The 24244-nt window shown below is 48.5% G+C and overlaps 1 protein-coding gene across 9 annotated transcripts; it reads right to left on the reverse strand.

Moving 5' to 3' along the window:
* Positions 1–297: 297 nt before the first annotated feature.
* Positions 298–23154, reverse strand: LOC127568683 (interferon-inducible GTPase 5-like). 9 transcript variants are annotated; one of them, XM_052012719.1, is made up of 3 exons: positions 23030–23154; positions 20329–20441; positions 305–3585 (listed from the first exon to the last, which is right to left on the reverse strand). In XM_052012719.1, the coding sequence occupies exon 3, from the start codon at positions 3577–3579 to the stop codon at positions 2344–2346; it is 1236 nt and encodes a 411-aa protein (XP_051868679.1). In that variant the 5' UTR covers positions 3580–3585; positions 20329–20441; positions 23030–23154; the 3' UTR covers positions 305–2343. The 9 variants fall into 9 exon arrangements, 8 of the variants coding, with proteins under 8 accessions (XP_051868673.1, XP_051868679.1, XP_051868674.1 ...); XM_052012714.1 differs by lacking the exon at positions 23030–23154 and adding an exon at positions 22414–22997; XM_052012715.1 differs by lacking the exon at positions 23030–23154 and adding an exon at positions 20720–22328.
* Positions 23155–24244: the final 1090 nt, after the last annotated feature.

Genomic DNA, 24244 nt, shown 5'->3' on the forward strand with positions numbered 1-24244 from the left:
GGAGTGTGTATTCGGTGCACAGAGATATCGAGCAGTGTGAGGTATCTCATCATGTAATGATAGACCCTGTATGGTAAAGATGTATTCAGAGCATCAGCTCCAATTCAGTCGATGACTTTGTAATGTGTTACTTGCCTGTATTCTCCCTATATCCTGTGCAGTAGAGCCTCTGTGTTGTTGACCTGACTCTTGCCTCCCAAGCACAACTTATGTTCAGAGTTGTGGAGATGTGGATTCCTGCAGGCTGAAAGAATTCATCCCTATTCACAAAGAAGCAGAACGGACAAAGGTAGATGTTGGCTTATGGCTGAATTTTATTCTTGATTCAAAAGTGCATCAAAGTCTAACAGAAAAAAAACATTAAATTAAGCTATGATGAAAGATGGTGTGTACAGTGACCTCCAGGTCTGCATACTGGATCGAGACTTGGACAAAATAATCCAGGAGGTTGTTTTCAAATCACAGTAGATAATATATCTTTATTAGTCACATGTACATCGAAAAGCACAGTGAAATACATCTTTTGCGTAGAGTGTTCTGGGAGCAGACCACCGGTGTCGCCAAGTTTCCGGCGCTAACATAGCATGCCCACAACTTCCTAATTCGTGCATCTTTGGAATGTGGGAGGAAACCCACAGAGACACGGGGAAAACGTACAAATGCCTCACAGACAGTGACCGGAATTGAACCTGTGTCGCTGGTGTTCTGATAGTGTTATGCTAACCGCTATACGACCGTGCCTGCACATTTTAGCCCAGTAGGGCTGAGGAATTTAAATTCAGTGAACTGAATGCATTGAGATTGAAGGCAGGTTCAGTGTGGGTGATCATGAACATTCTTGGTTGTCAGTAAAACCCAATTGGCTACCCGTAAGGAAGGAATCTTTTGGCCTTCTGCACTCTGAACGGAGGAGCCAATAGTCCAAGGCAGAAAATGCTGGCACTGTCAGCGGTACACATGCTGGAAATGAGTAAAAGAATGCACACAGCAGTGGGACATGGAACTACCATAGGGCTGGGATATCCACACACATCATGAGTAGACAGGATATTTAACCATACTGCCCTGAGCTGGGCTCCATCCAGCATGTTCCGTTCCAACTAAAGCTTGTTTTGATAACAATTGTGATGAAAAATAAACTGGGTGTTTCCCTCAGTCGCTTCCTTCTCTGGAAGAATTTTGGGCACCACTAAAACACCAGGGCACCCTACTGTTCCTCAGCTTCGATCAATGCTGGTCCACTGTGGTAGCTGACACTGAATGGAGGGCAGGATTTAAGCGTTGCCCAACTGCAGTAATTTGCACCGGACAGGGGTGGCCAACAACGGGTAGGATATGGATGGTCTGAATGTGGGGTTTCAGGTAATGGCGTCACCCTCCAGTGACCCTGTCCTACATGAAAGGCAGTGACAGAGAAACAAAGGTCTGCAGATGCTGGAATCTAGACTAAAAACAAGATGATGCTGGAGGAACTCAGCAGGCCAGGCAGCATCTGTGGAGAAAAGCAGGCGGTCAACGTTTCGGGTCAGGACCCTTCTTCAAGGCAGTGACAGTCCTGGCCAGGGGAAAGACAGTCAGCCCGAGGGTGGCCATTGCTGAGAAATTACAGCTCCATCCAATTGTGTTTCAGAGTGAACACACCCCCACTGCACCCAGTGACATTTCCCACAGATCGATGGGGAATGACCAACATTCCAACACTTTATCCGGACATCAGGATCACAATATTGAAACTACAAAAACGCAATGTTGCAGGTGTTGGAAATCAAAACTGAAATCATCAAACGCTAGAAATACACAACAGTTCAGAGGAGAGGATTATAAGACAGGTGACAATCCGTACAAAAGGAGGGCATTAAACATCCACATCAGGATTACTGAATGAAAATTAAACTGTGAGGCATTTTGAAATAAAGTGCTGCAGATGCTGGAAATCTGAGATAAATCTGGAAGTGGTGGGACTGTTCAGCGGGTCAGGCAGCAAATGTGTATAAATGACTCTTGGGATAACAGGGAATATCCCGGCAGGCGGAAGGGTAACAGGAATTCAACTAGGGACAGGGTATGAGAAAGACTTTGAGATCGTGTAATGGATATCAGGACGGTATAACAAGGACATGCTTTGGAACAGAGGTTCAGGAATATTCCTTGGGAGGGGTTAACAGAGATACTTCCAAGGGTATTGGAACAAGAATGACCTTTTGTACAGGGGGAGGTAACAGGGATAATCCTTGGACAAATGGTTAACGAGAATTTTTCTCGGGACGGGGCACCGGGGATATTCCTTGGGACAAAGGGTGAACAGGAATGTCCCAGGGGGACAGGGTATCGGGGCCACCCTGTCTACGGCCCTCGGTAACCTGCGACATTACCAGGAGCTTCAGAAGCTGCTGCCTTGGCATTTTTCAGGACGATTTTAGCTGTTTCCATCATTACATCCAGTGAATTGGTCAGCATCACGAGAGTCACCCCAAAGGACGTTGTCGCCCCAAAGAAAGAGCCCAGAATGGGTACAAAGTCGAGGAAAGGCTCGGCAGCTGTCAGAGCCAGCGCCGCGGTGCTTCTCTGCAGCAACAGTATCACCTGCTCCCGGGTGATCTCCCCGAACACCCATTCCTGCTTGGTATCTTTCCGCAGCACCGTCACACTTGTCCCCACTGTCTGGGCCAGTTTGTCCAGAGACCTATCGTCCAGACCCAGTTCCTTCCGTATGAACAGGATACCCGAGCCAATCAGGGCCAGGTCACAGGCCAGGGACAAGCCCGGCACGGGAACTGCACCGATAACCCCCGAGGCGATGGCCACACTCTGGATGAAATGCCGCAGAGCATCGCGTTTACTGTCTATCGCAGCTTCGGATGTGTTGGGGAGAGACACCAGGAATAAATTCCTTTGTACCTCCGAGAGATTGGACACCATGGTTTCCTTTAACTTGGGGAAGTCGTACTTATCCAGGTCAAAGGCGGAATAGAAGAAAACGCGTGGTTCTTGTATTCCTGCCGCCTTCAGTGAGGAGATGCACTGTTCCCTCATACGCAGGAACATCTCCTCCTGGTTGTAACCCTTCTTGCGGCTCTCCGCCCTGACAGTGTCGTCGATCTTAGAGCGCACCAGGTAGAAGGGTTTACCCGCCTTCTCCAGCGCCTTGGCCAGTAACTGGTCGTTCTCCGTGAACCGAGAGCCGGTCACAATGATGGCCAAATCACACTGGGAAAAGTTGGTCTCCTTCATGAACTTTTTCACTGGGAATCTGGGCGTGTTCAGTCCGGGGAAGTCATAATAGCGAACGTTACGGAGGGTGGGGTGGGAGTAAGGTGTTATTACTGTGCTGGTCTCCTGATAGCCCGTTGTGGCAGCCCCTCCTTCAGCCTCATCCAACCCGAGCAGGGCGTTGATCAGGGTCGATTTCCCCGCCCCGGATTCACCCATCACCGCAATCCGAAACTGCACGTTGGCGAACTGCTTGGATTTGCTCTGGATGACAGATTGAAGACCCTTCTCACCTTCACGGCGATAAGCATCCGCCAGATCCTTCGCATCTTGTGCGCTGTAGTACAGGTTGGATAGAACACCAGCCATCGTTCACTGAAATAGGAAAATGAGTTTATTGGTTTGGGGAAGTGATTAATCGAGATATCACAAGGAACCGAGGGTGAACTCGTAAATTGGATTTAAAATCGTTTCCGAATCAAAGGATGGCTGTGGAGGGTTGGTTTTCTGATAGGAGGCCTGTAACATGAGAATGGAGGGACCATGCTCAGTGTGTCTGTGGATGACGGCAACATTGGCGGTGTAGTTGACAGTGATAAAGGCTGTCTCAGATTACAGCAGGATCCACATCAGCTGGGAGAGTGGACCAAGGGAGGGGCAGCTGGAATTTCTGTCGGATACGTGCAAAGGAAATCAGTGATGGGCAGGTCCCTGGAGGTGGCGCCACAGGTAGACAGGGCAGTGAAGTAAGCGCTTGGCGCACTTGCCTCAGTCATGGCATTGAGTACAAGAGCTGGGATGTCATATTACAGCTGCACAAGACGTTATTGAGACCACACCGGGAGTACTATGTGGATTTCTGGCTACCCAGCTGTAGGAAGATGTGATAAGATTTGGATGAAAATGTGAATGGATGGGTTAGTAAATTCACAGACAATACAAATATTGGTGGATTTGTGGATCGTGCAGAAGATTGCCAAAGGATACAGGTCAGTTGCCGATCAGTTGCAGATAGGGGCAGAGAAATGGCAGATGGAGTTTAATCTGACAAAGTGTGAGCTGCTGCACTTTGGGAGATAAAGTGTAAAGAGACAGTGGCAGGATCCTTAACAGTTCTGATGTACAGAGGGATCTTGGTGTCCAAGTCCATATCTCCCTGAAAGTAGCTGCACAGGTTGAAAAGGTGGTAAAGAAGATGCATGTCATGCTTGCCTTTATTAGTCGAGGCACTGAGTTCAAGAGTCAGGAGGTTATGCTGCAGATATACAAAACTTTGTTTCGGCTGCATCTGGAGCATTGCGTTCAGTTCTGGTCACCCCATTATAGAAGGATGTGGAGAGTTTGACGAGGGTACAAAGGAGGTCCACCAGGATGCTTTCTGGATCAGAGGTCATGTGCAACGAGGAGGGGTTGGTACTGGTATTGGTTTATTATTGTCACTTGTACCGAGGTACAGTGAAAACTTGTCTTGCATACCGATCGTACATTGCAACACAATGTCGCAAGTTCTACACTCAATATCCTGACAATGTTAGCATGACAAATGCCTTCTTTACTCCCCTGTTAACTTGCGACACGACTTTTAGCAAACTGTGCACATGCACTCCTAGGTCCCAAAGTTTCACAACACTCCCCAAGGCCTGACCATTCATTATAAAAGTCCTACTCTGTTTGGACTTCCCCAAACGCAACACTTTGCACTTATCCAAATTGAACACCACTTGCCAATCCTCAACCCACTTACCTGCCTGACCAAGATCCCCCTGTATTTTTGACAACATTCTTCACTATCTACGATACTGCTTATTGCAGTATCATACATAAACTTACTAACCATGCTTTGTACATTAACATCCAAATCGTTTATATAATTAACGAACAGAAAAGGTCCCGGCAGGACCCCTGTGGCACATCACTAATCACAGGACTCCAGTCGAGAAACAACCATCGACAATCACTATCTGCTTCCTACCAGCGAGCCAACTGCAAATCAAATTAGCTCTCTCTCCCTGCATCTCATACGATCCAACCCTACAGATCAGCCTGCTACGAGGTACCTTCTCAAAGGCCTTGCTGAATTCCATATAGACAACTCCCACTGCCCGACCCTTATCTTTCCTCTTGGTTACCTCTTCGAAAAAAACTTAAAACATTTGTCAGATACGATTTCCCATGCACAAAGCTCTGCTGACTATCCCTAATTAGACCTTGCTTATCCAAAGGTTGGCAGACAGTGTCCCTCAGAATTCCCACCGGTAACTTACCCACCAACGTCAGACTCACCGGCATGTAGTTCCCTAGTTCCCTTAGATAACGGTACAACATCAACCACCCTCCAGTATTACGAAACCTCACCTGTGGCTAAAGGTGAAGCAACTATCTCTGCAAGGGCCTCCACAATTATATCCCTAGCTTCCCACAAGGTCTGTTGTACTCTGTGAGGACCTGGGGATCTATCCACCTCATACATTTTAGACGTCGATTACCGCCCCCACCACCCCCCCCACCCCCACGGTAATTTATATGTGGTCCAAGATATCACTCGGTTCCCTCACTTCTTTTGCATCCATCATTTCTCCACAGTAAAAATTGAGGAGAAATATTCATTTGAATCGCACCCACCTCCTGTGGCTCCACACATAGATGGCCATGCTGATCTTTAAGGGGGATCTACTCTCTCCCTAACCACCCATTTGCATTTACTAAATTCATAGAATATCTTGGGATTTTATTTAACCCTGCCTGCCAGATCCATCTCATAACCTCTTTTTGCCATCCTGATTTCCCTCTTAAGTTTTCTCCTACACATCTTATAGTCATCGAAGGATTCACCTATTTCCAATTGCCTAAACCCAATGCATGCTTCCTGTTTCCTGACCAAACCCCCGATATCTCTTGTCAGCCAGGGTTTCCTAAACCTGTCAGCCTTGCCCTTCACCCAAGCAAGAACATGCTGGTCCTTGATATCACACTTTGAAAAGTCTCCCACTTGCCATTGTCACCTTACCAGTCAACAGTCTCACCCAATCGACCTCTGCAAGATCCCGCTTAATGCCCACATAATTGGCCCTGCCCCAATTTAATACCTAACCGTGTAGACCATAAATATATTTTGCCATACATATTTTAAAATAAATGGAAGTATGGTCACTGGACACAAAGTGCTCCTCAACTGACACATCAGTCACTTGTCCTATCTTGTTCTCCAGGTGGAGGTCCAGTTTTGTGCCCACTCTGTTCGGACCTTCTATATATTGATTTAGGAAACTTTCTTGTGCACATTTAACAAACTCCACCCCGTCCAAGCCCTTTGTTCTAACCGTGTCCCAGTTAATGTTGGGGAAGTAACACCCACTAATGTTTCCCTACATATCTGCTCCTCTAATTCAGGCTGACTACTGGTGGCCTCTGAGACAGTCCCACTAAAGTGACCATGTTCTCCTTGTTTCCAAGGTCTTACAATATGGACTCATCGGATGATCCCACCGGAATATCCTCTCTAAGCACTGTTATTATGTCCTCTGTCAACAAAAGGCAACTATCTCTCTTCTCTTACCTGCACCTCTGTCATGCCTGTAGCCTCTGTACCTTGCCCAAGTGGCACTGGTAAAGCTTCCTGCCAGGATATTGCCCCCCCCCCCAGTTCAGGTGCAACCCATATGCCTAATACAGGTAACCTCTGCTCCAGAAAAGATCCCAACGATGCAAGAACCCGAATCTCTGCCACCTGCACCAGGCCCTCAGCTACTCATTCATTTGTCCTATATTTCTATTCCTGTCCTCACTGGTACGTGGTACTGGGATTAGCTAGAGATCATTACCCTTCATCCTGAGTTTTATTTTATTTCTTAAATTCCTATGCTCACTCTGCAGGACCTCATCCCATTTCCTACCCATGTCGTTTGTACCAATGTGTACAACAACCTCTGGTTGTTTGCCTTCCCCCTGCAGAATGTTCTACAACTGCTCAGAGACATCCATGACCCTGGCACCCAGGAGGAAACACCCAACCTGTTATCTGTTCTGCAGCCATAGAATCTCCTGTCTGCACCCAGCTAGCAAACTCTCCTATTACTATCGCTCTGTCTGACTGCACCAATTCCCGCTCAGCCTCGTAGCTGGGCACAGAGCCACAGACCTGACTGTAGCTGCTACCCCCTCTGAGATCATCGTCCCAACAGTTTCCAAGGAGGTATACCTGTTAGTGAGGGGAATGGTCACGGGAAACCCTGAACTGTCTGCTTAATTCCCTTTCCTCTCCTGGTGGTCACCCAGCTTCCAGCAGCTCAGGTGTGACCAACTCGCCAAACCTCTTATGACTGATGCTCTCAGTGTCCCAACTGATTCTGAGTGCATCCTACTCCAGTTCCTTAAGCCAGGAACTGCAGCCAATTGCACTTCCCCACAGCTATAGGCACCAGGAGCACTGGATGCTCCCTCATCATGCAGAAGGAACATACCAGCCTACCACTGCTCTAACTGCCACCTCAACTGCACTAAGTGTGAAAAATAGATTTAGAGAGACCTTACCTCTGCCTCTGCTCTGCCTCCTCTGGCAGGATCCTCACAAGCCAAAACCTCAGCACTTACACTCAGACACTGACAGCTCCAAAATGGGCACTCTGCTGTACTTTACCGTCTTGTAATTGGCTGATGTGCCTCAGTATTTTCAATGCTCCAGTTTTAATCTCCGGGTTGTCCTTCTCGTGAACCTTGCTCAAAGAAACTGCTGACCTGCTGTTCCCGTGCTGCACTGCTCCACGTTCTATCTTCTCAATCTAACACAGATACCAACAGCTTACTTGGGAGGACTTGGACAGTGTCACCACAGAGGGGACTACGGGGAGCTCCCACAACTGGCAATAGTGACCCGAGTGGGGTTCTCGGAACCAAGACTGGCGGCCCGAATCGAAGGGGAACTAGGTCATGATTTCGCACATGGAGTCCGCGACCCCGGGCTGCAGACAACGGACGACAAAGACAGAAAGGCAAGGGAGCTCCAGAAGCGGCAAGAGGGGTCTACAGGAGAGGCCCCAGAACTGGCAGAGAGTACCACAGGGGAGCAGCCAGCACAGAGAGAGGGTCTTCATGGTTGGTCACATGTATCCCGTCAATTTTTATATCTCTGACAACGTTTGGGAATACTCAGTATATTTCTCCGAAACTAATACAAATATTAACAACTTCCCCGTGAGGAGTTCGATTTCCCGGAGTGTGTCCCGGCTGTTTAGAAAGCGGTGTAGATGTGTTACTGAGCGCTCTCAATCCGGAATGAAACTAACTCTGGGCACTCCCTGAATAAGAGAGAAATTATCCCTGGACACGCCCCGTGTTTGATGGGGGCTGTCACACGCCAACTGACTCAACCGAACTTTCTTCAAATTCAATCACCCCGACCAATCAACTCACCGTGTGTCCCTGGAGGGCCCAATGAAACCCCAACACTGCACAGCAGGAGCCCACACACGAGGAGATTCACCCACTGCTCACACCAGCAGAGGGAGGCACAGAGCGGCTGTACTGAGAGAAGTGAAACGAGCTCAGCGGGCAGAACAGCGGGGAACAGCAACAGAACGGGCAAGGAGCTTCCGTCACTGGGAGAAGGTCCACAGTGGGCGACCCAGTACAGGACAGATCTCGGCACAGAGGGAGGATTATACAGAAGAGGTCCCTGTCTACAGGTAGAGGGGCGGATCCCAGTTCTCTGAGGGTAGTATGTAGGGGAGATGCGGTTATTTTTTCAGCTCGGGCAAACGACAATCATTTTAGGAATGCACAAACACTTCTCCAGAACCAGTACAGGAATCAACAGCTTCCTTTGACATATCAACACAGTGGGGTCTACAAAAGGAGCTCACAACTGGGACAGGTGATCTCAGCTGCGTTTCCGGAACAGGAGCGGCCGCCCTGATCGAAGTGAATCTAGATCATACGTTTGCAGATTCAAAGGAATTCTGGCCACTAGTTGCGTAGAACGACGGGGGACAAAGACAGAACCCACTGAAAAGCTCCCAGAAGAGGAGCAGAAATTGGCAGAGGAGTCTGTAAGGGAGGTCCGAGCACAAGGAGAGTGTCTCCAGGGTTGGTCGCAGATAACACGTTAGTTTCAAACCTGGGACAAACGTTGGGAAAACTCAGTAAATGTCTTCAAAACTGGTGCAAAAACAACCTTATCTTGGAGTTCAATTGCCTGGTGAGTGGCGCCGCTGTTTAGAGAACGGTCCAGAAGTGTTGCTCAGCGCTCTCAATCCGGAATGAAACATTCCCTGTATATCCAGGTGTCTGTCATAAAGTCTCTGAAACGCCACGATCGCTTCTGCTTGCATCACCACCCCTGGCAGCCTGTTCCAGGCACCCACCACTCTAAAACAACACTTGCACCATACATCTCCTTTAAACTTCCCCCCCTCTCACTTTTAGTGCATGTCCTCCGGTACTAAACAACTTTGCAGATATAAGCAACTTACCCAGGGTTTAATTTCCTGGAGATTTTCACCGCTGTTTGCAGAAAGGCCCAGATCATAGAACATAGAACACTAGAGCACAGTACAGGCCTTTCGGCCCACAATGTTATGCCGACATTTTATCCTGCTCTAAGATCTGTCTAGCCCTTCACCCCCACACAAAACAGCCCCCTAGTTTTCCATCAATCATGTGTCTAAGAGTCTCTTAAATGTCCCTAATGTATCTGCCCCCACAAGCACAGGAGGCAACGCTTTCCACGCAACCAGCACTGTGGAAATAAAACTTACCCCTGACAGCCCCCTTATACCTTCCTCCAGTCACATTAAAATTATGCCCCCTCGTGTTAGCCATTGTCGCACAAGAAAAAAGTCTGACTATCCACTCGATCTATGCCTCTTATCATCTTGTACATTTCTATCTAGTCACCTCTCATCCTCCTCTCCAAAGAGAAAAGCCCTAGCTCGCTCAACCATCATCATAAGACATGCTCTCCAATACGGGCATCATCCTGGTAAATCTCCTCTGCAACCTCTCTAAAGCTTCCACCTCCTTCCTACAATGAGGCGACCAGAACTGAACACAACACTCCAAGTGTGGTCTGACCAGATTTCTATTAAGCTGCAACATCACCTCGCGGCTCTTGAACTCAATAGAACCACAGAACAGTACAGCACAATACAGGCCCTTCGGCCCACCATGTTGTGCCTCCCTTTAAACCATGCCTATCTAACCACTTCCTCCCATATATTGCCTAATTTAAATACCTCCATATGCTTATCTAACAATCTCTTGAAATTGATCAGTGTACCTGCATCCACCACCACCCCAGGCAGCACATTCCACGCCCCAACCACTCTCTGGGTGAAAAACCTCCCTCTGATATCTCCCTTGAACTTCCCACCCATTACTTTAAAGCCATGTCCTCTTGTATTGAGCATTGCTGCCCTGGGAAAGAGGCGCTGGCTGTCCACTCTATCTATTCCTCATAATAATTTGTATACCTCTATCATGTCCCCCTCATCCTCCTTCCCTCCAATGAGTAAAGCCCTAGCTCCCTTAGTCTCTCCTCATAATCCATACTCTCTAATCCAGGCAGTATCCTGGTAAATCTCCTCTGCACCCTTTCCAACGCTTCCATATCTTTCCTATAATGAGGAGACCAGAACTGTACACAGTACTCCAAGTGTGGTCGAACCAAAGTTTTGTACAGCCGCATCACTACCTCGCGGCTTTTAAACACGATCCCATGATTTATGAAAGATAGCATCCCATAAGCTTTCTTAACTACCCTATCCACCTGCGAGGCAACTTTCAGTGACCTGTGGATATTGTTATGGACTCAGTGAAAGTCCCTTTAAGATAGAGAGTGTGTGTGTATGTGTGTGTGGGGCGTGCTTACGTCAATAGAAGATAAAGGACGTAATGACGTTGTTGAAGAAGTCAGAAGAAGAAGAAGGAGAGAGAGAGAGAAGGGAGAGAGACACCAGCCTGCTTGTTTTCTCTATCGATGGATGAGAAACAATAACTGTGTTTGCCACTGAAATCCATGTATGGAAGTTGGAAGTAATCCGGTGGAGTTCACTTTGTTGCTGACCTGTAGAAGGAAACAGGTATTTGTGTGTGGACGACCACGGTTCGGATGCTTTTCGGGGTGAGGAAGTCACTACCGAGTAAACACTGGAGTGTCATTTGGGTCCCATCGTGGAACATTTGGATTTCGTATGTACTCTCTCTATGTTTTTCTACATCTACATCTTATCTTCAGACAACGGTGGTTGTTGAAGAAGCCCTTGCTCATGTTTCACCTTATGGCTTGCGGAACTGAACTTTAAGAACCATTCCGGAACTGGGAGTTTTGGACTTTGTCACACACACACACGACGAGTTTAGTTTTGGGGTTAACGTTCGAGGTTTAACATTTTTGAATTCTAACATACTAACATTTTTACTTTTATTTTACGTATTATCATAAGTAGTGATTAATAAAATAATTTTTAACACTGAATCATGCTCAGTGTGTTTCTTTTGTTGCTGGTTTGTGACAAAATGAACCCCCAGATCCCTCTGTTCCTCCACATGACCCAGAATCTTACCATTAACCTTGTACTCCGCCTTGGAGCTTGTCCTTCCAAAGTGTACCACCTCACATTTCTCAGGATTGAACTCCATCTGCTACTTCTCAGCTCAGCTCTGCTTCCTTTCAATATACCTCTGCAAGCTTCGACAGCCCTTCACACTGCAGAACACCACCGACCTTTGTGTCGTCTGCAAACGTGTTAACCCACCCTTCCACCCCCTCATCCAAGTCATTAATAAATATCACGAAAAGTAGAGGTCCCTGAACCGATCCTTGTGGGACACCACTAGTCACAGCCCTCCAATCCGAATGCACTCCCTTCACCACAACCCTCTGCTTTCTGCAAGCAAGCCAATTCTGAATCCACACGGCCAAGCCTCCCCGGATCCCATGCCCTCTGACCTTCTGAAGATGCCTACCATGCAGAACCTTGTCAAACGCCTCACTAAAATCCATGTAGATCACATCTACTACACTACGCTCATCAATCTTCCTGGTCACTTCCTCAGTATCCTAGCAAGCTTGTGAGACATGATCTTCCCTTCATGAAGCCATTCTGGCTGTCCCTAATCAGTCCATGATTTTTGAAATGCTGATAGATCCAATCTCTTAGAATCCTTTCCAACAGCTTGCCCACCACAGACGTAAGGCTCACTGGTCTGTAATTCCCTGGACTATCCCTACTACCTTTCTTGAATAAGGGTACATTTGCCACCCTCCAATCCTCCAGTACCATTCCCGTGGACATTGAGGACTCAAAGATCCTAGCCAACAGTTCAGCAATCTCCTCCCTCACCTCGCGAAGCAGCCTGGGGAATATTCCATCAGACCCCGGGGACTTATCTGTCTTAATATTTTCTGGCAGCTCCAGCACATCCTCTCTCTTGATAGCTACATGCTCTAGAACATTAACCTTACCAACACCGTCCTCAGTGTCATCAAGTCCCCTCTCCTTGGTGAACACTGAAGAGAAGTATTCATTGAGAACCTCACCCACTTCCACAGCTTCCAGGCACATTTTCCCACCTTTGTCTCTAATCGGACCTACCTTTTGCTCTGGTCATCCTTCTGCTCTTCACGTACGAGAAAAAAAGCCTTGGGATTCTCCTTAACCCTACTCGCCAAAGCCTTTTCATATCTTCTTGCTCTCCTCAGCCTTTTCTTAAGTTCCTTCCTTGCTACTCTATATTCTTCATGAGCCCTATCTGATCCTTGCTGTTTTTACCTTATGTATGCTGCCTTCTTCTTCAATACCCCCACTAATGAAGGCCAACACTCCATTCGCCTTCTTAACAACCCTATCGAACTACGTGGCAACCTTGTGGGATCTATGGATGTGGACCCCAATATCCCTCTGGTCTTCCACACTGCGAAGAGTCCTGCTCTTAACCTTGTATTCTGCCTTCAAATCTGATCTCCCGAAGTGTGTCACTTCACACTTATCCGGGTTGAATGCCATCTGCCACTTCTCAGCCCAGATCAGCATTCTATCAATATCCTGTTTTAAACCACAGCATCAGCAAACTTAATAACCCACCCTTCCACATCCTCATCCAAGTCATTTATAAAAATCACAAAGAGCAGTGGTCCCAGAACAGATCCCTGCGGAATACCACTGGTCACCGACCTCCAGGCAGAATATGTTCCATTTTTAAAAAAAAATAAGATAAGATATTTCTATTTATTAGTCTCGTCTACATTGAAACCTGCAGTAAATTAACGTCTTTCTGCGTTACAGAGAATGTGTTGGGAGCAGCCTGCAAAGTGTCGCCACTCTTCCCGCGACAACATAGCATGCCCACAGCTCCTAACCCGTACGTCTTTGGAATGTGAGGGGAAACCGGAGCACCCGTAGGAAACCCACGCAGACACGGGGAGAACGTACAAACTCCTTACAGGCAGCGGCAGGAATTGAACCCGGGTCGCTGGCGCTGTAATAGCGTTACTCTAACCGCTACAATACCGTACGGCCCTATCACCACCTTATGTCTTCTATGTTATTAAGCACCTTTCATCTAGATGGTAATTTTGCTGATCCAAGGGAATCCTGGTCACTGGTGGTGCAGAACGACGGGGGACAAAGGCAGAACCCACAAAAGAGCTCCCAGAAGGGGAGCAGACACTGGCAGAGGAGTCTTTCGGGGAGGTCCGAGCAAAATGAGAGTGTCTACAGCGTTGGTCGCAGATAACACATTAGTTTCAAACCTGGGACAAACTTTGGGAAGGCTTTTGCACGCTGGCCTTCAGTCAGGACATTGAGCATAAAATTTGTCGGTCATGTTGCAGTTGTACATGCTGCTGGTGAGGGCGCACATGGAGTATTGTGTTCAGGTTTGGTCACCCTGCTATCGGAAAGGTGTTAGTACACTGGAAAGAGTGCAGAAAGGATTTACAATGATATTGCCGAAAATTGAGGGACTGAGTTATAGGGAGAGGTCTAATGGACCCGGACTTTATTCCCGACACTGAGTGATTAGATAGAGGTGTTTAAAATCATGAGGGGCATAGATAGGGTAAATGCACTCAGTCTTTCCCAACGTTGGGGATTCAAGAACCGGAGGGCAAAGGTTTAAACTGAGAGGGAAAGATTTAAGAGGAAATTGAGGAGCAAGCTTTTTTTCCATACAAAGGATGGTGTCTGCATGCAATCAGCTGCCAGAGGATGTAGCTTAGCAGATACAATAACAACTTTTAAAAGACAGTTTGACAGGTATGTGGATTGGAAAGTTTTGAAAGGCGAAACGTTGGCAAATGGAAATAGCTTGGATTGGGCATATTGGTCGGCATGGACTAGTTGGGCCGAAGGACCTCTTTCCGTGCTGCTTTATGATCATTTGGTCTACTTGTTGGAGATTGGAACAGCCACAGGAGACTCCTGCAGAAGCTGCCTGACCTGACTGCTGTCAACCATTCATCTGACTGAACCTGCTGTGTGACCACCTCCCTGAGACTCCCATCTGTATCACTCTCTGTCTCCTGTATCTCCTCAGTGAGTCCTACTACCGTTACCACCTCTTCACTTTTTCTGACTAAACCCTCAAAATCTCTTGACATTCAGGTTTCCCTAAACCTGCAGCCTTGCCGTTCACCTTTTTTAAAACGAATGGAAGTATGGTCACTGGATACAAAGTGCTCCTCAACTGACACTTCAGTCATTTCTCTTATCTTGTTCCCTATGAAGAGGTCCAGTATTGTTCCCACTCTAATATGGCCCTCTGTATATTGATGTTGGAAACTTTCCTGGACACATTTAACAAACTCCACCCCGTCCAAGCCCTTTGCACTATCGGTGTCCCTGTCAATGTTGGGGAAGTCAAAGTCTCCCACTAATGTTTCCTTATTTTTCTTATAACTATCTGCAATCTCCCTATACATCTGCTCCTCTAATTCAGGCTGACTACTGGTGGCCTCTGAGACAGTCCCATCAAAGTAACCGTGCTCTCCTTGTTTCCAAAGTCTTACAATATGGACTCATCGGATGATCCCACTGGAATATCCTCTTTCAGCACTGTTATTATGTTCTCTGTCATCAAAAGGCAACTCTCTCTCTTCTCTTACCCATACCTCTGTCCCTGCCCAAGTGGCACTGGCAAAGCTTCCTGCCAGGATGTTGGTCCCCCTCTAGTTCAGGTGCAACTCATATTCCTTATACGGGTCAACTCTGCTGCAGAAGAGATCCCACCGATGCAAGAACCCGAATCTCTGCCACCTGTACCAAATCCTCAACAACTCATTCTTCTGGCCAATATTTCTATTCCTGCCCTCACTGGTACATGGCACTGGGAGTAATCCAAAGATCATTACCCTGAACATCCTGATCTTTATCTTCTTTCTTCAAATCCTATGCTCACTCTGCAGGACCTCATCCCATTTCCTACCCATGTCGTTTGTACCAATGTGCACAACAACCTCTGGTTGTTTGCCTTCCCCATTGAGAATGTTCTACAACTGCTCAGAGACATCCTTGACCCGGCCACCAAGGAGGAAACACACCAGCCTGTTGTCTCTTCTGCAGCCACAGAATCTCCTGTCTGCACCCAGCTGGCAAACTCTCCTGTCACTATCGCTCAGTCTGACCGCACCCAATACCACTCAGCCTCGGAGCCAGGCACAGTGCCACAGACTTCACCTGACTGCTACCCCCTGTGAGATCATCGCCCCAACAGGTTCCAGGCAGGTATACCTGTTAGTGAAGGGAATGGTCACGGGTAACCATGAACTGTCCGCTTAATCCCCTTGCCTTTCCACATTGTCACCCAGCTTCCTGCTGCCTGCACCTCAGGTGTGACCAACTCGTTAAACCTCCTATGACTGATGCTCTCAGTGTCCCAGATGATCCTGAGTGCATCCTACTGCAGTACCTTAAGCCAGGAACTGCAGCCGGTTGCACTTCCCCACAGCTCTAGGCACCAGGAACATTGGATGCTCCCTCATCATGCAGAGGGAACATACTAGCCTACCACTGCTCTAACTACCACCTCAACTACACTAAGTATGAAAAATAGATTTAGAGAGACCTTACCTCTACCTCTGAACAGCCTCCTCTCGCAGGAGCCTCACAAGCCAAAGCCTCAGCACTTATACTCAGACACTGGCCGCTCTCACAATGGCCGCTCCGAAATGGGCGCTCTGCTGTACTTTACCGTTTTGTAATTGGCTGATGTGTCTCAGTGTTTTCAATGCTCTTGTTTTAATCTCCCGATTGTCCTTCTCGTTCACCATGCGCAAAGGGGACTGCTGACCTGCTGTTCCTGTGCTGCACTGCTCCACGTTCCATTTTCTCAATCTAACGCAGATGCCAACAGCTTACTTGGGAGGACTTGGAAAGTGTCACCACAGAGGGGACCACGGGGAGCTCCCACAACTGGCAATGGTGGCCCGAGTGCGGTTCCCGGAACCGGCAGCGGCGGCTCGAAGCGAAGTTGAACTAGGTCATGATTTCGCGCACATGAGGGAGTCCGGGCCCCCGGGCTGCAGACAAAGGGAGACAAAGACAGAAAGGCAAGGGGGCTCCAGAAGCGGCAGAGCGGTCTCCAGGGGTGGCCCCAGAACTGGCAGAGAGTACCACAGGGGAGCAACCAGCACAGAGAGAGGGTCTACATGGTTGGTCACATATGTCCCGTCAAACTTAAATCTCGTACAAAGTTTAGGAATACTTAGTATATGTCTCCGAAACTAATAGAAATATTAACGACTTCTTCTGAGAGTTCGATTTTTCGGAGTGTGTCACGGCTGTTTAGAGAGCTGTCCAGAGGTGTCGTTCAGCGCTCGCTATCCGGAATGAAATTGATTCTGGGCACTCCCTGAATTAGAGTGTAATTACCCCAGGACACGCCCAGTGTTTGATGGGGGATGTCACACTCCAACTGACTCAACCCCACTTCCCTCAAATTCAATCACCCCGACCAATCAGCTCCTTGTGTACCGGGTGGGATCCATGAAACCTGAACCACTTCACTGTACAACAGGAGTCCACACTGGACAACGAGATTCACCAACGGCCCAAACATAAAATAAGCTCGGGGCCCAGACCAGCAGAAGGAGGCAGAGATCGGCTCCACTGAGAAAAGTGAAATGAGCTCAGCGGGCAGAACAACGGGGAACAGCAACAGAAGCAACTAGAGAGCTTCCGTCACTGGGAGAGGGTCCACAGTGGGCGACACAGTACAGGAGAGATCTCAGCACAGAGGGAGGAGTCTACGGAGGAGGTACCGGCACGGAGTTAGGGGTCTACAGGCAGAGGGGCGGATCCCAGCACACTGAAGGTGGTCTATCTGGGATACTCGGTCATTTTCTGAACTTCGGTGAACGACAGTCGTTTTGGGAATAGTCACAAACGTCTCCAGAACCAGTGCAGGGATCAACAGCTTTTTTGACAGTCAACACTGTGGGGTCTACACAAGCGCTCACAGCTGGAAGGGGGGTCCACAGCAGGGTTTCCGGAACTGGGAGCGGAGGCACTGATCGAGGTGAATCTAGATTATATGTGTTTTGGTCCAGGAGATCAGAGGCTGAGAGTCCAAAGTCAGTGGAAAGGAATTTATTGGGAATAATTCCGATGGCAGAAGTAACCTTCATTTGGAGAGGCAAGGATTGATAAGCGAGAGTCAGCATGGCCTTGGTAGTGGGAAGTCATATCTGACTAATTAGAGTGAATTTTACAAGGAGGTGATTGTGTCGATGAGGGTGGTGCAGTAAACGAGACTTTAATTTGGCCTTTGACAAGGTCCTACATGGGAGCCTGGTCGAAAAGCTTAGAGTCATTGGGATTCGGTGCAACTTAGGATAAGATTTCTTTATCAGTCACATGTACATCGAAACGCACAGTGAAATGCATCTTTTGCGTAGAGTGTTCTGGGGGCAGCCCGCAAGTGTTGCCACGATTCTGGCGCCAACATAGTATGCCCACAACTTCCTAACCCGGACGTCTTTGGAATGTGGGAGGAAACCGGAGCACCCGGAGGAAACCCACGCAGACACGGGGAGAACGTACAAACTACTTACAGACAGCGGCGGAAATGGAGCCCGGGTCGCTGGCGCTGTAATAGCGTTACGCTAACTGCTACATTACCATGCCGTGGCTAATTGGATTCAAAGTTGGCGCAGTCAAAGGAGGTAGAGTGTGAGATTTAAAGTCATACCTTTACAGTAAGCTATGAACGGCAGGGTACCGGGGACTGTTCTAGGAAAGAGGGCCCTTGGAGTGCAAGTACATAGTTCCCTGAAAGTGGAGTCACAGTAATACAGGGTGGTGAAGAAGGCGTTTGGCACGCTGGCCTTCATCAGTGTTGTGAACCAGATTCAGGGTCTCAAAAGCTGAGGAATCTGAACACAGTCTTAGAGATAAATGATTTATTTGCAAAAGACAAAGGCAGGGAAAGGGTAATGGGGAATAGAACACATGCTCACAATTGATAGTGAGCATGGGAAAATCGCAACGGGGCTAAAATGCACGCGCGCGCGCACACACACACACAACGAACTGGGTACAGACAAGCAAGGAAAAACACTCGTCACCACTTGACTCAGTGCAGACAGGTCGCTATGCTACCAGGGATATTAACTAAGATGCTCCCAACCCTTTACGATGCACACTTCACCAATGATTTCTCCAGCGCCGTTTCACAGTACTCGGCCTGGAGCAAAGCAGGGTGAATCCCTCGGAGACAACGAGAGAGAGCCGAGCACATGTGGCACTCTTTATACTGCTGCAGCGCTTGGGGGTCCAGCCCAGGTAATTTATACAGGCCAATGGTCAGGGGTGTACTGATGTGTGGGGCGGGGCCAAACCTTGATTGGCAGAGGTGTGTCTTCCGACCAGGGAGGTGCAGTGCTGTCACGTGACAGCCACGACCCTCCAAAATACAATCAGTCAGGACACTGAGCAAAAAATTGGTCGGGCATGTTGCAGTTGTACAGGACGCTGGTGAGGCCACAATCAGTGTATTGTGTTCAGGTTTGGTCACCCTGCAATCGGAAAGGTGTTAGTAAACTGGAAAGAGTGCAGAAAGGATTTACATGATGTTGCCGCCACTTGAGGGACTGAGTAATAGGGAGAGGTTGGGCAGACTAGGACTTTATTCCTTAGACTGAGAGGTGATATTATGCAGGTGTATAAAATCATGAGGGGCATAGATAGGGTGAATGCACAAAGCCGATTCCCAAAGTTGGGGATTAAAGTACCGAGGGCAAAGCTTTAAGCTGAGAGGGAAAGATTTAAGAGGACATTGCGAGGCAAGTTTTTTTTTACACAAAGGGTGGTGTCTGCATGCAGTCATCTGCCAGAGGATGTAGTTCAGCAGGTACAATAATAACTTGTAAATGACAGTTGGACAGGTACGTGGATTGGACAGCTTTAAAAGGCCAAATGCTGGCAAATGGAACTAGCTTTGATTGGGCATATTGGTCGGCTTGTACTAGTTGGGCCGAAGGACCTCTTTCCGTGCCCCATTATGACCATTCGGTCTACTTGTTGGAGAGCGGAACAGCCCCAGGAGACTCCTGCATAACCTGCCTGCCCCGACTGCCGTCACCCACTTATCTGACTGAACCTGCCTGAGCGGTGTCCCGAATGCGCTTCCCAGAACCGGGATCGGCGGCCCGAAGCGAAGTGGAGCTAGGTCATGGTTTCGCAGAAATGAGGGAGTCCGGGCCCCCGGGCTGCAGACAACGGATGACAAAGACAGAAAGGCAAGGGAGCTCCAGAAGCTGCAGAGTGGTCTACAGCAGAGGCTCCATAACGGGCAGAGAGTACCACAGGGGAGCAGCCAGCACAGAGAGAGGGTCTACATGGTTGGTCACATATAACCCGTCAATTTCAAATCTCGGACAAAGTTTGGGAATACTCAGTATATTTCTCCGAAGCTAATACAAATATTAACAACTTTCCCGCGAGGTCTTCGATTTTCCGGAGAGTGCGCGGCTGTTTAGAGACCGGTCCAGAGGTGTTGCTTCGTGCTCTCAATCCGGAATGAAACGAATTCTAGGCACCCCCTGAATAAGAATGTGGGATGTCACACTCCAGCTGACTCAACCCCACTGCCTTCAAATTCAATCACCCCGACCAATCACCTCACCGTGTCCCGGCAGGGCTCCATGACACCCCAACCCCTTCACTGCACAGCAGGAGCCCACACTGGACAACGAGATTCACCCACTGCCAAGACCGCCAGAGGGAGACAGACAGCGGCTGTAACAGAGAAAAGTGAAACGAGCTCAGCGGGCAGAACAACGGGGAAGAGCACAGAAGCGGCAAGAGAGCTTCCGTCACTGGGAGAGGGTCCACAGTGGGCGACCCAGTACAGGGGAGATCTCGGCACAGAGGGAGGTATCTACAGAGGTGGCCCCGGCACGAATTCAGCGGTCTACAGGCAGAGGGGCGGATCCCAGCACACTGAGATGGTCTATAATGGATATTCGGTCATTTTCCGAACTCGGGCAAACGACAGTCATTTGGGGAATACTCACAAACTTCTCCAAAAACCAGTGCGGGAATCAACAGCTTCCTTTGACATTGTCAACACAGTGGTGTCTGCAGAGAAGCTCACAACTGGGACTGGGTCCACAGCAGGGTTTCCGGAACTGGAGTGGAGGCGCTGAGCGAAGTTCATCTGGATCACATGTTTGTTGATCCAAGAGATCAGAGGCTGAGAGTCCACAGTCAGTGGAAAACAATTTTTTGGAAAATATTCCGATGTCAGCAGTAAGCCGCATTTGGAACGGCAAGGATTGATAAGGGAGAGTCAGCAAGCCTTTAGTAGTCGGAGGTCATGTCTGACTAGTTTGAGTGAATTTACAAGCAGGTGGCTGTGTGTCGATGAGGGTGGTGCAGTTAAATTAGACTTTAATTTGGACTTTGACCAGTTCCTACATGGGAGCCTCGTCCAAAAGCTTAGAGCCATTGGGATTCAGAGCAATTTGGCTAATTGTATCCAAGTTGGCGTAGTCAAAGGAGGCAGAGGGTGAGAGTGAAAGTCCTACCTTTGCAATCTGCTGTGAACAGCAGGGCACTGGGGACTGTTGTAAAACAGAGGGACCTTGGTGTGCAAGTATAAGGTTCACTGAAAGTGGAGTCACAGGTTGACAGCGTGGTGAAGAAGGCTTTTGGCATACGGGCCTTCATCAGTCAGAACAGTGAGCATAAAAAATGGTTGGTCATGTTGCAGTTGTACAGGACGCTGGTGAGGCCACACTTGGAGAACTGTATTCAGGTTTGGTCACCCTGCAATCGGAAATGCGTCAGTAAACTGTAAAGAGTGCAGAAAGGATTTACAATGATGTTGCCGGTACTTGAGGGACTGAGTAATAGGGAGAGGTTGGGCAGACTAGGACTTTATTCCTTAGACTGAGAGGTGATATTACGCAGGTGTATAAAATCATGAGGGGCATAGATAGGGTGAATGCACACAGCCGGTTTCCCAAAGTTGGGGATTAAAGTGTCAGAGGGCAAAGCTTTAAGCTGAGAGGGAAAGATTTAAGAGGACATTGAGGGGCAAGTTTTTTTTTACACAAAGGGTGGTGTCTGTATGCAATCAGCTGCCGGAGGATGCAGTTCAGCAGGTACAATAATAACTTTTAAATGACAGTTGGACAGGTAGGTGGCTTGGAAAGTTTTAAAAGGCCAAATGCTGGCAAATGGAACTAGCTTGGATTGGGAATCTTGGTTGGCATGGACTAGTTGTGCCGAAGGACCTCTTTCCGTGCCCCCATTACGACCATTCGGTCTACTTGTTGGAGAGCGGAACAGCCCCAGGAGACTCCTGCATAACCTGCCTGCCCCGACTGCCGTCACCCACGTATCTGACTGAACCTGCCGTGTGACCACCTCCCTGAGCGGTGTCCCGAATGCGGTTCCCAGAACTTGGATCGGCGGCACGAAGCGAAGTGGAGCTAGGTCATGGTTTCGCAGAAATGAGGGAGTCCGGGCCCCCGGGCTGCAGACAACGGGTGACAAAGACAGAAAGGCAAGGGAGCTCCAGAAGCTGCAGAGTGGTCTACAGGAGAGGCTCCAGAACTGGCAGAGAGTACCACAGGGGAGCAGCCAGCACAGAGAGAGGGTCTACATGGTTGGTCACATATAACCCGTCAATTTCAAATCTCGGACAAAGTTTGGGAATACTCAGTATATTTCTCCGAAACGAATACAAATATTAACAACTTACCCGTGAGGAGTTCGATTTCCTGGAGAGTGCGCGGCTGTTTGGAGAGCGGTCCAGAGGTGTTGCTCAGCGCTCTCAATCCGGAATGAAACTAATTCTGGCCACTCCCTGAATAAGAGTGACATTTTCCGAGGACGCGCCCCGCGTTTGATGGGGGCTGTCACACTTTAACTGACTCAACCCCACTTCCTTCAAATTCAATCGCCCCGGCCAATCACCTCACCGTGTGTCCCGGGAAGGCTCCATGAAACCCCAACCGCTTCACTGCACAGCAGGAGCCCACACTGGACAACGAGATTCACCCACTGCCAAGACCGGCAGAGGGAGGCATAGAGCGGCTGTAACCGGGAAATGTGAAAAGAGCTTAGCGGGCAGAACAACGGGGAACAGCAGCAGAACGGGCAAAGGAGCTTCCGTCACTGGGAGAGGGTCCACAGTGGGTGACCCAGTACAGGGGAGATCTCAGCACAAAGGGAGGAGTCTTCAGAGGTGGTCCCAATACGGAGTCAGTGGTCTACAGGCAGAGGGGCAGATCCCGGCACACTGAAGATGGTCTATGGGGGAATATTCGGTCATCTTCTGAACTCGGGCAAACGACAGTGATTTTAGGAATACTCACAAACGTCTCCAGAGCCAGTGCAGGAATCAACAGCTTCCTTTTACAGTGTCAACACAGTGGGGTCTACAGAGGAGCTCACAAATGGGACGTGGGTCCACAGCAGGGTTTTCTGAACTGGAGCGGCGGCGCTGAGCGAAGTTCATGTCGATCATATGTTTGTTGATCCAAGAGATCAGAGGCTGAGAGTCCACAGTCAGTGGAAAGGAATTTATTGGGAAATATTCCATTGGCAGCGGTGACCTGCATTTGGAGAGGCAAGGATTGATAAGGGAGAGTCAGCATGGCCTTGGTAGTGGGAATTCAGGTCTGACTAATTTGTGTAAATTTTACAAGCAGGTGACTGTGTGTCGATGAGGGTGGTGCAGTTAAACTAGACTTTAATTTGGCCCTTGACAAGGTTCTAAATGGGACCATGCTCCAAAAGGTTAGAGCCATTGGGATTCAGCGCAATTTGGCTAATTGGATACAAATTGGTGTAGTCAAAGGAGGCAGAGGGTGAGATTAAAAGTCATACCTTTACAGTGTGCTGTGAACAGCAGGGTACTGGGGTGTGTTGCAGAGCAGAGAGAACTTCGAGTGCAAGTACATGGTTCAATGAAAGTGGAGTCACAGGTAGACAGGGTGGTGAAGAAGGCGTTTGACACGCTGGCCTTCATCAGTCAGGGCACAGAACACAAAAATTGGTCGGTCATGTTGCAGTTGTACAGGACGCTGGTGAGGCCACATGTGGCGTATTGTGTTCAGGTTTGGTTGCCCTGCTTTCGGAAATGTGTTCGTAAACTAGAAAGAGTGCAGAAACCATTTTCAATGATGTTGCCGGCACTTGAGGGACTGAGTTATAGGGAGAGGTTGGTCAGAGTAGAACTTCATACCTTCGACTGAGAGGTGATCTTATAGAGGTGTATAAAATCATGAGGGGCATAGGTAGGCCGAATGCACTCAGTCTTTTCCCAAAGTTGGGGATTCAAGAACCAGAGGGGGAAGGTTTAAGCTGAGAGGGAAAGATTTAAGAGAAGACTGAGGGGCTTCTTTTACACAAAGGGCGGTGTCTGCATGCAATCAGCTGCCAGAGGATGTAGTTCAGCAGGTACAATAACAACTTTTAAAAGACAGTTGAACAAGTACGTGGATTGTAAAGTTTTAAAAGGCCAAATGCTGGCAAATGGAACTAGCTTGGTTTGGGCATATTAGTCGGCATGGACAAGTTGGGCGGAA

The sequence above is a fragment of the Pristis pectinata genome, chromosome 3 (genome assembly GCF_009764475.1).
Source record: "Pristis pectinata isolate sPriPec2 chromosome 3, sPriPec2.1.pri, whole genome shotgun sequence".
Taxonomy (NCBI): Eukaryota; Metazoa; Chordata; class Chondrichthyes; order Rhinopristiformes; family Pristidae; genus Pristis; species Pristis pectinata.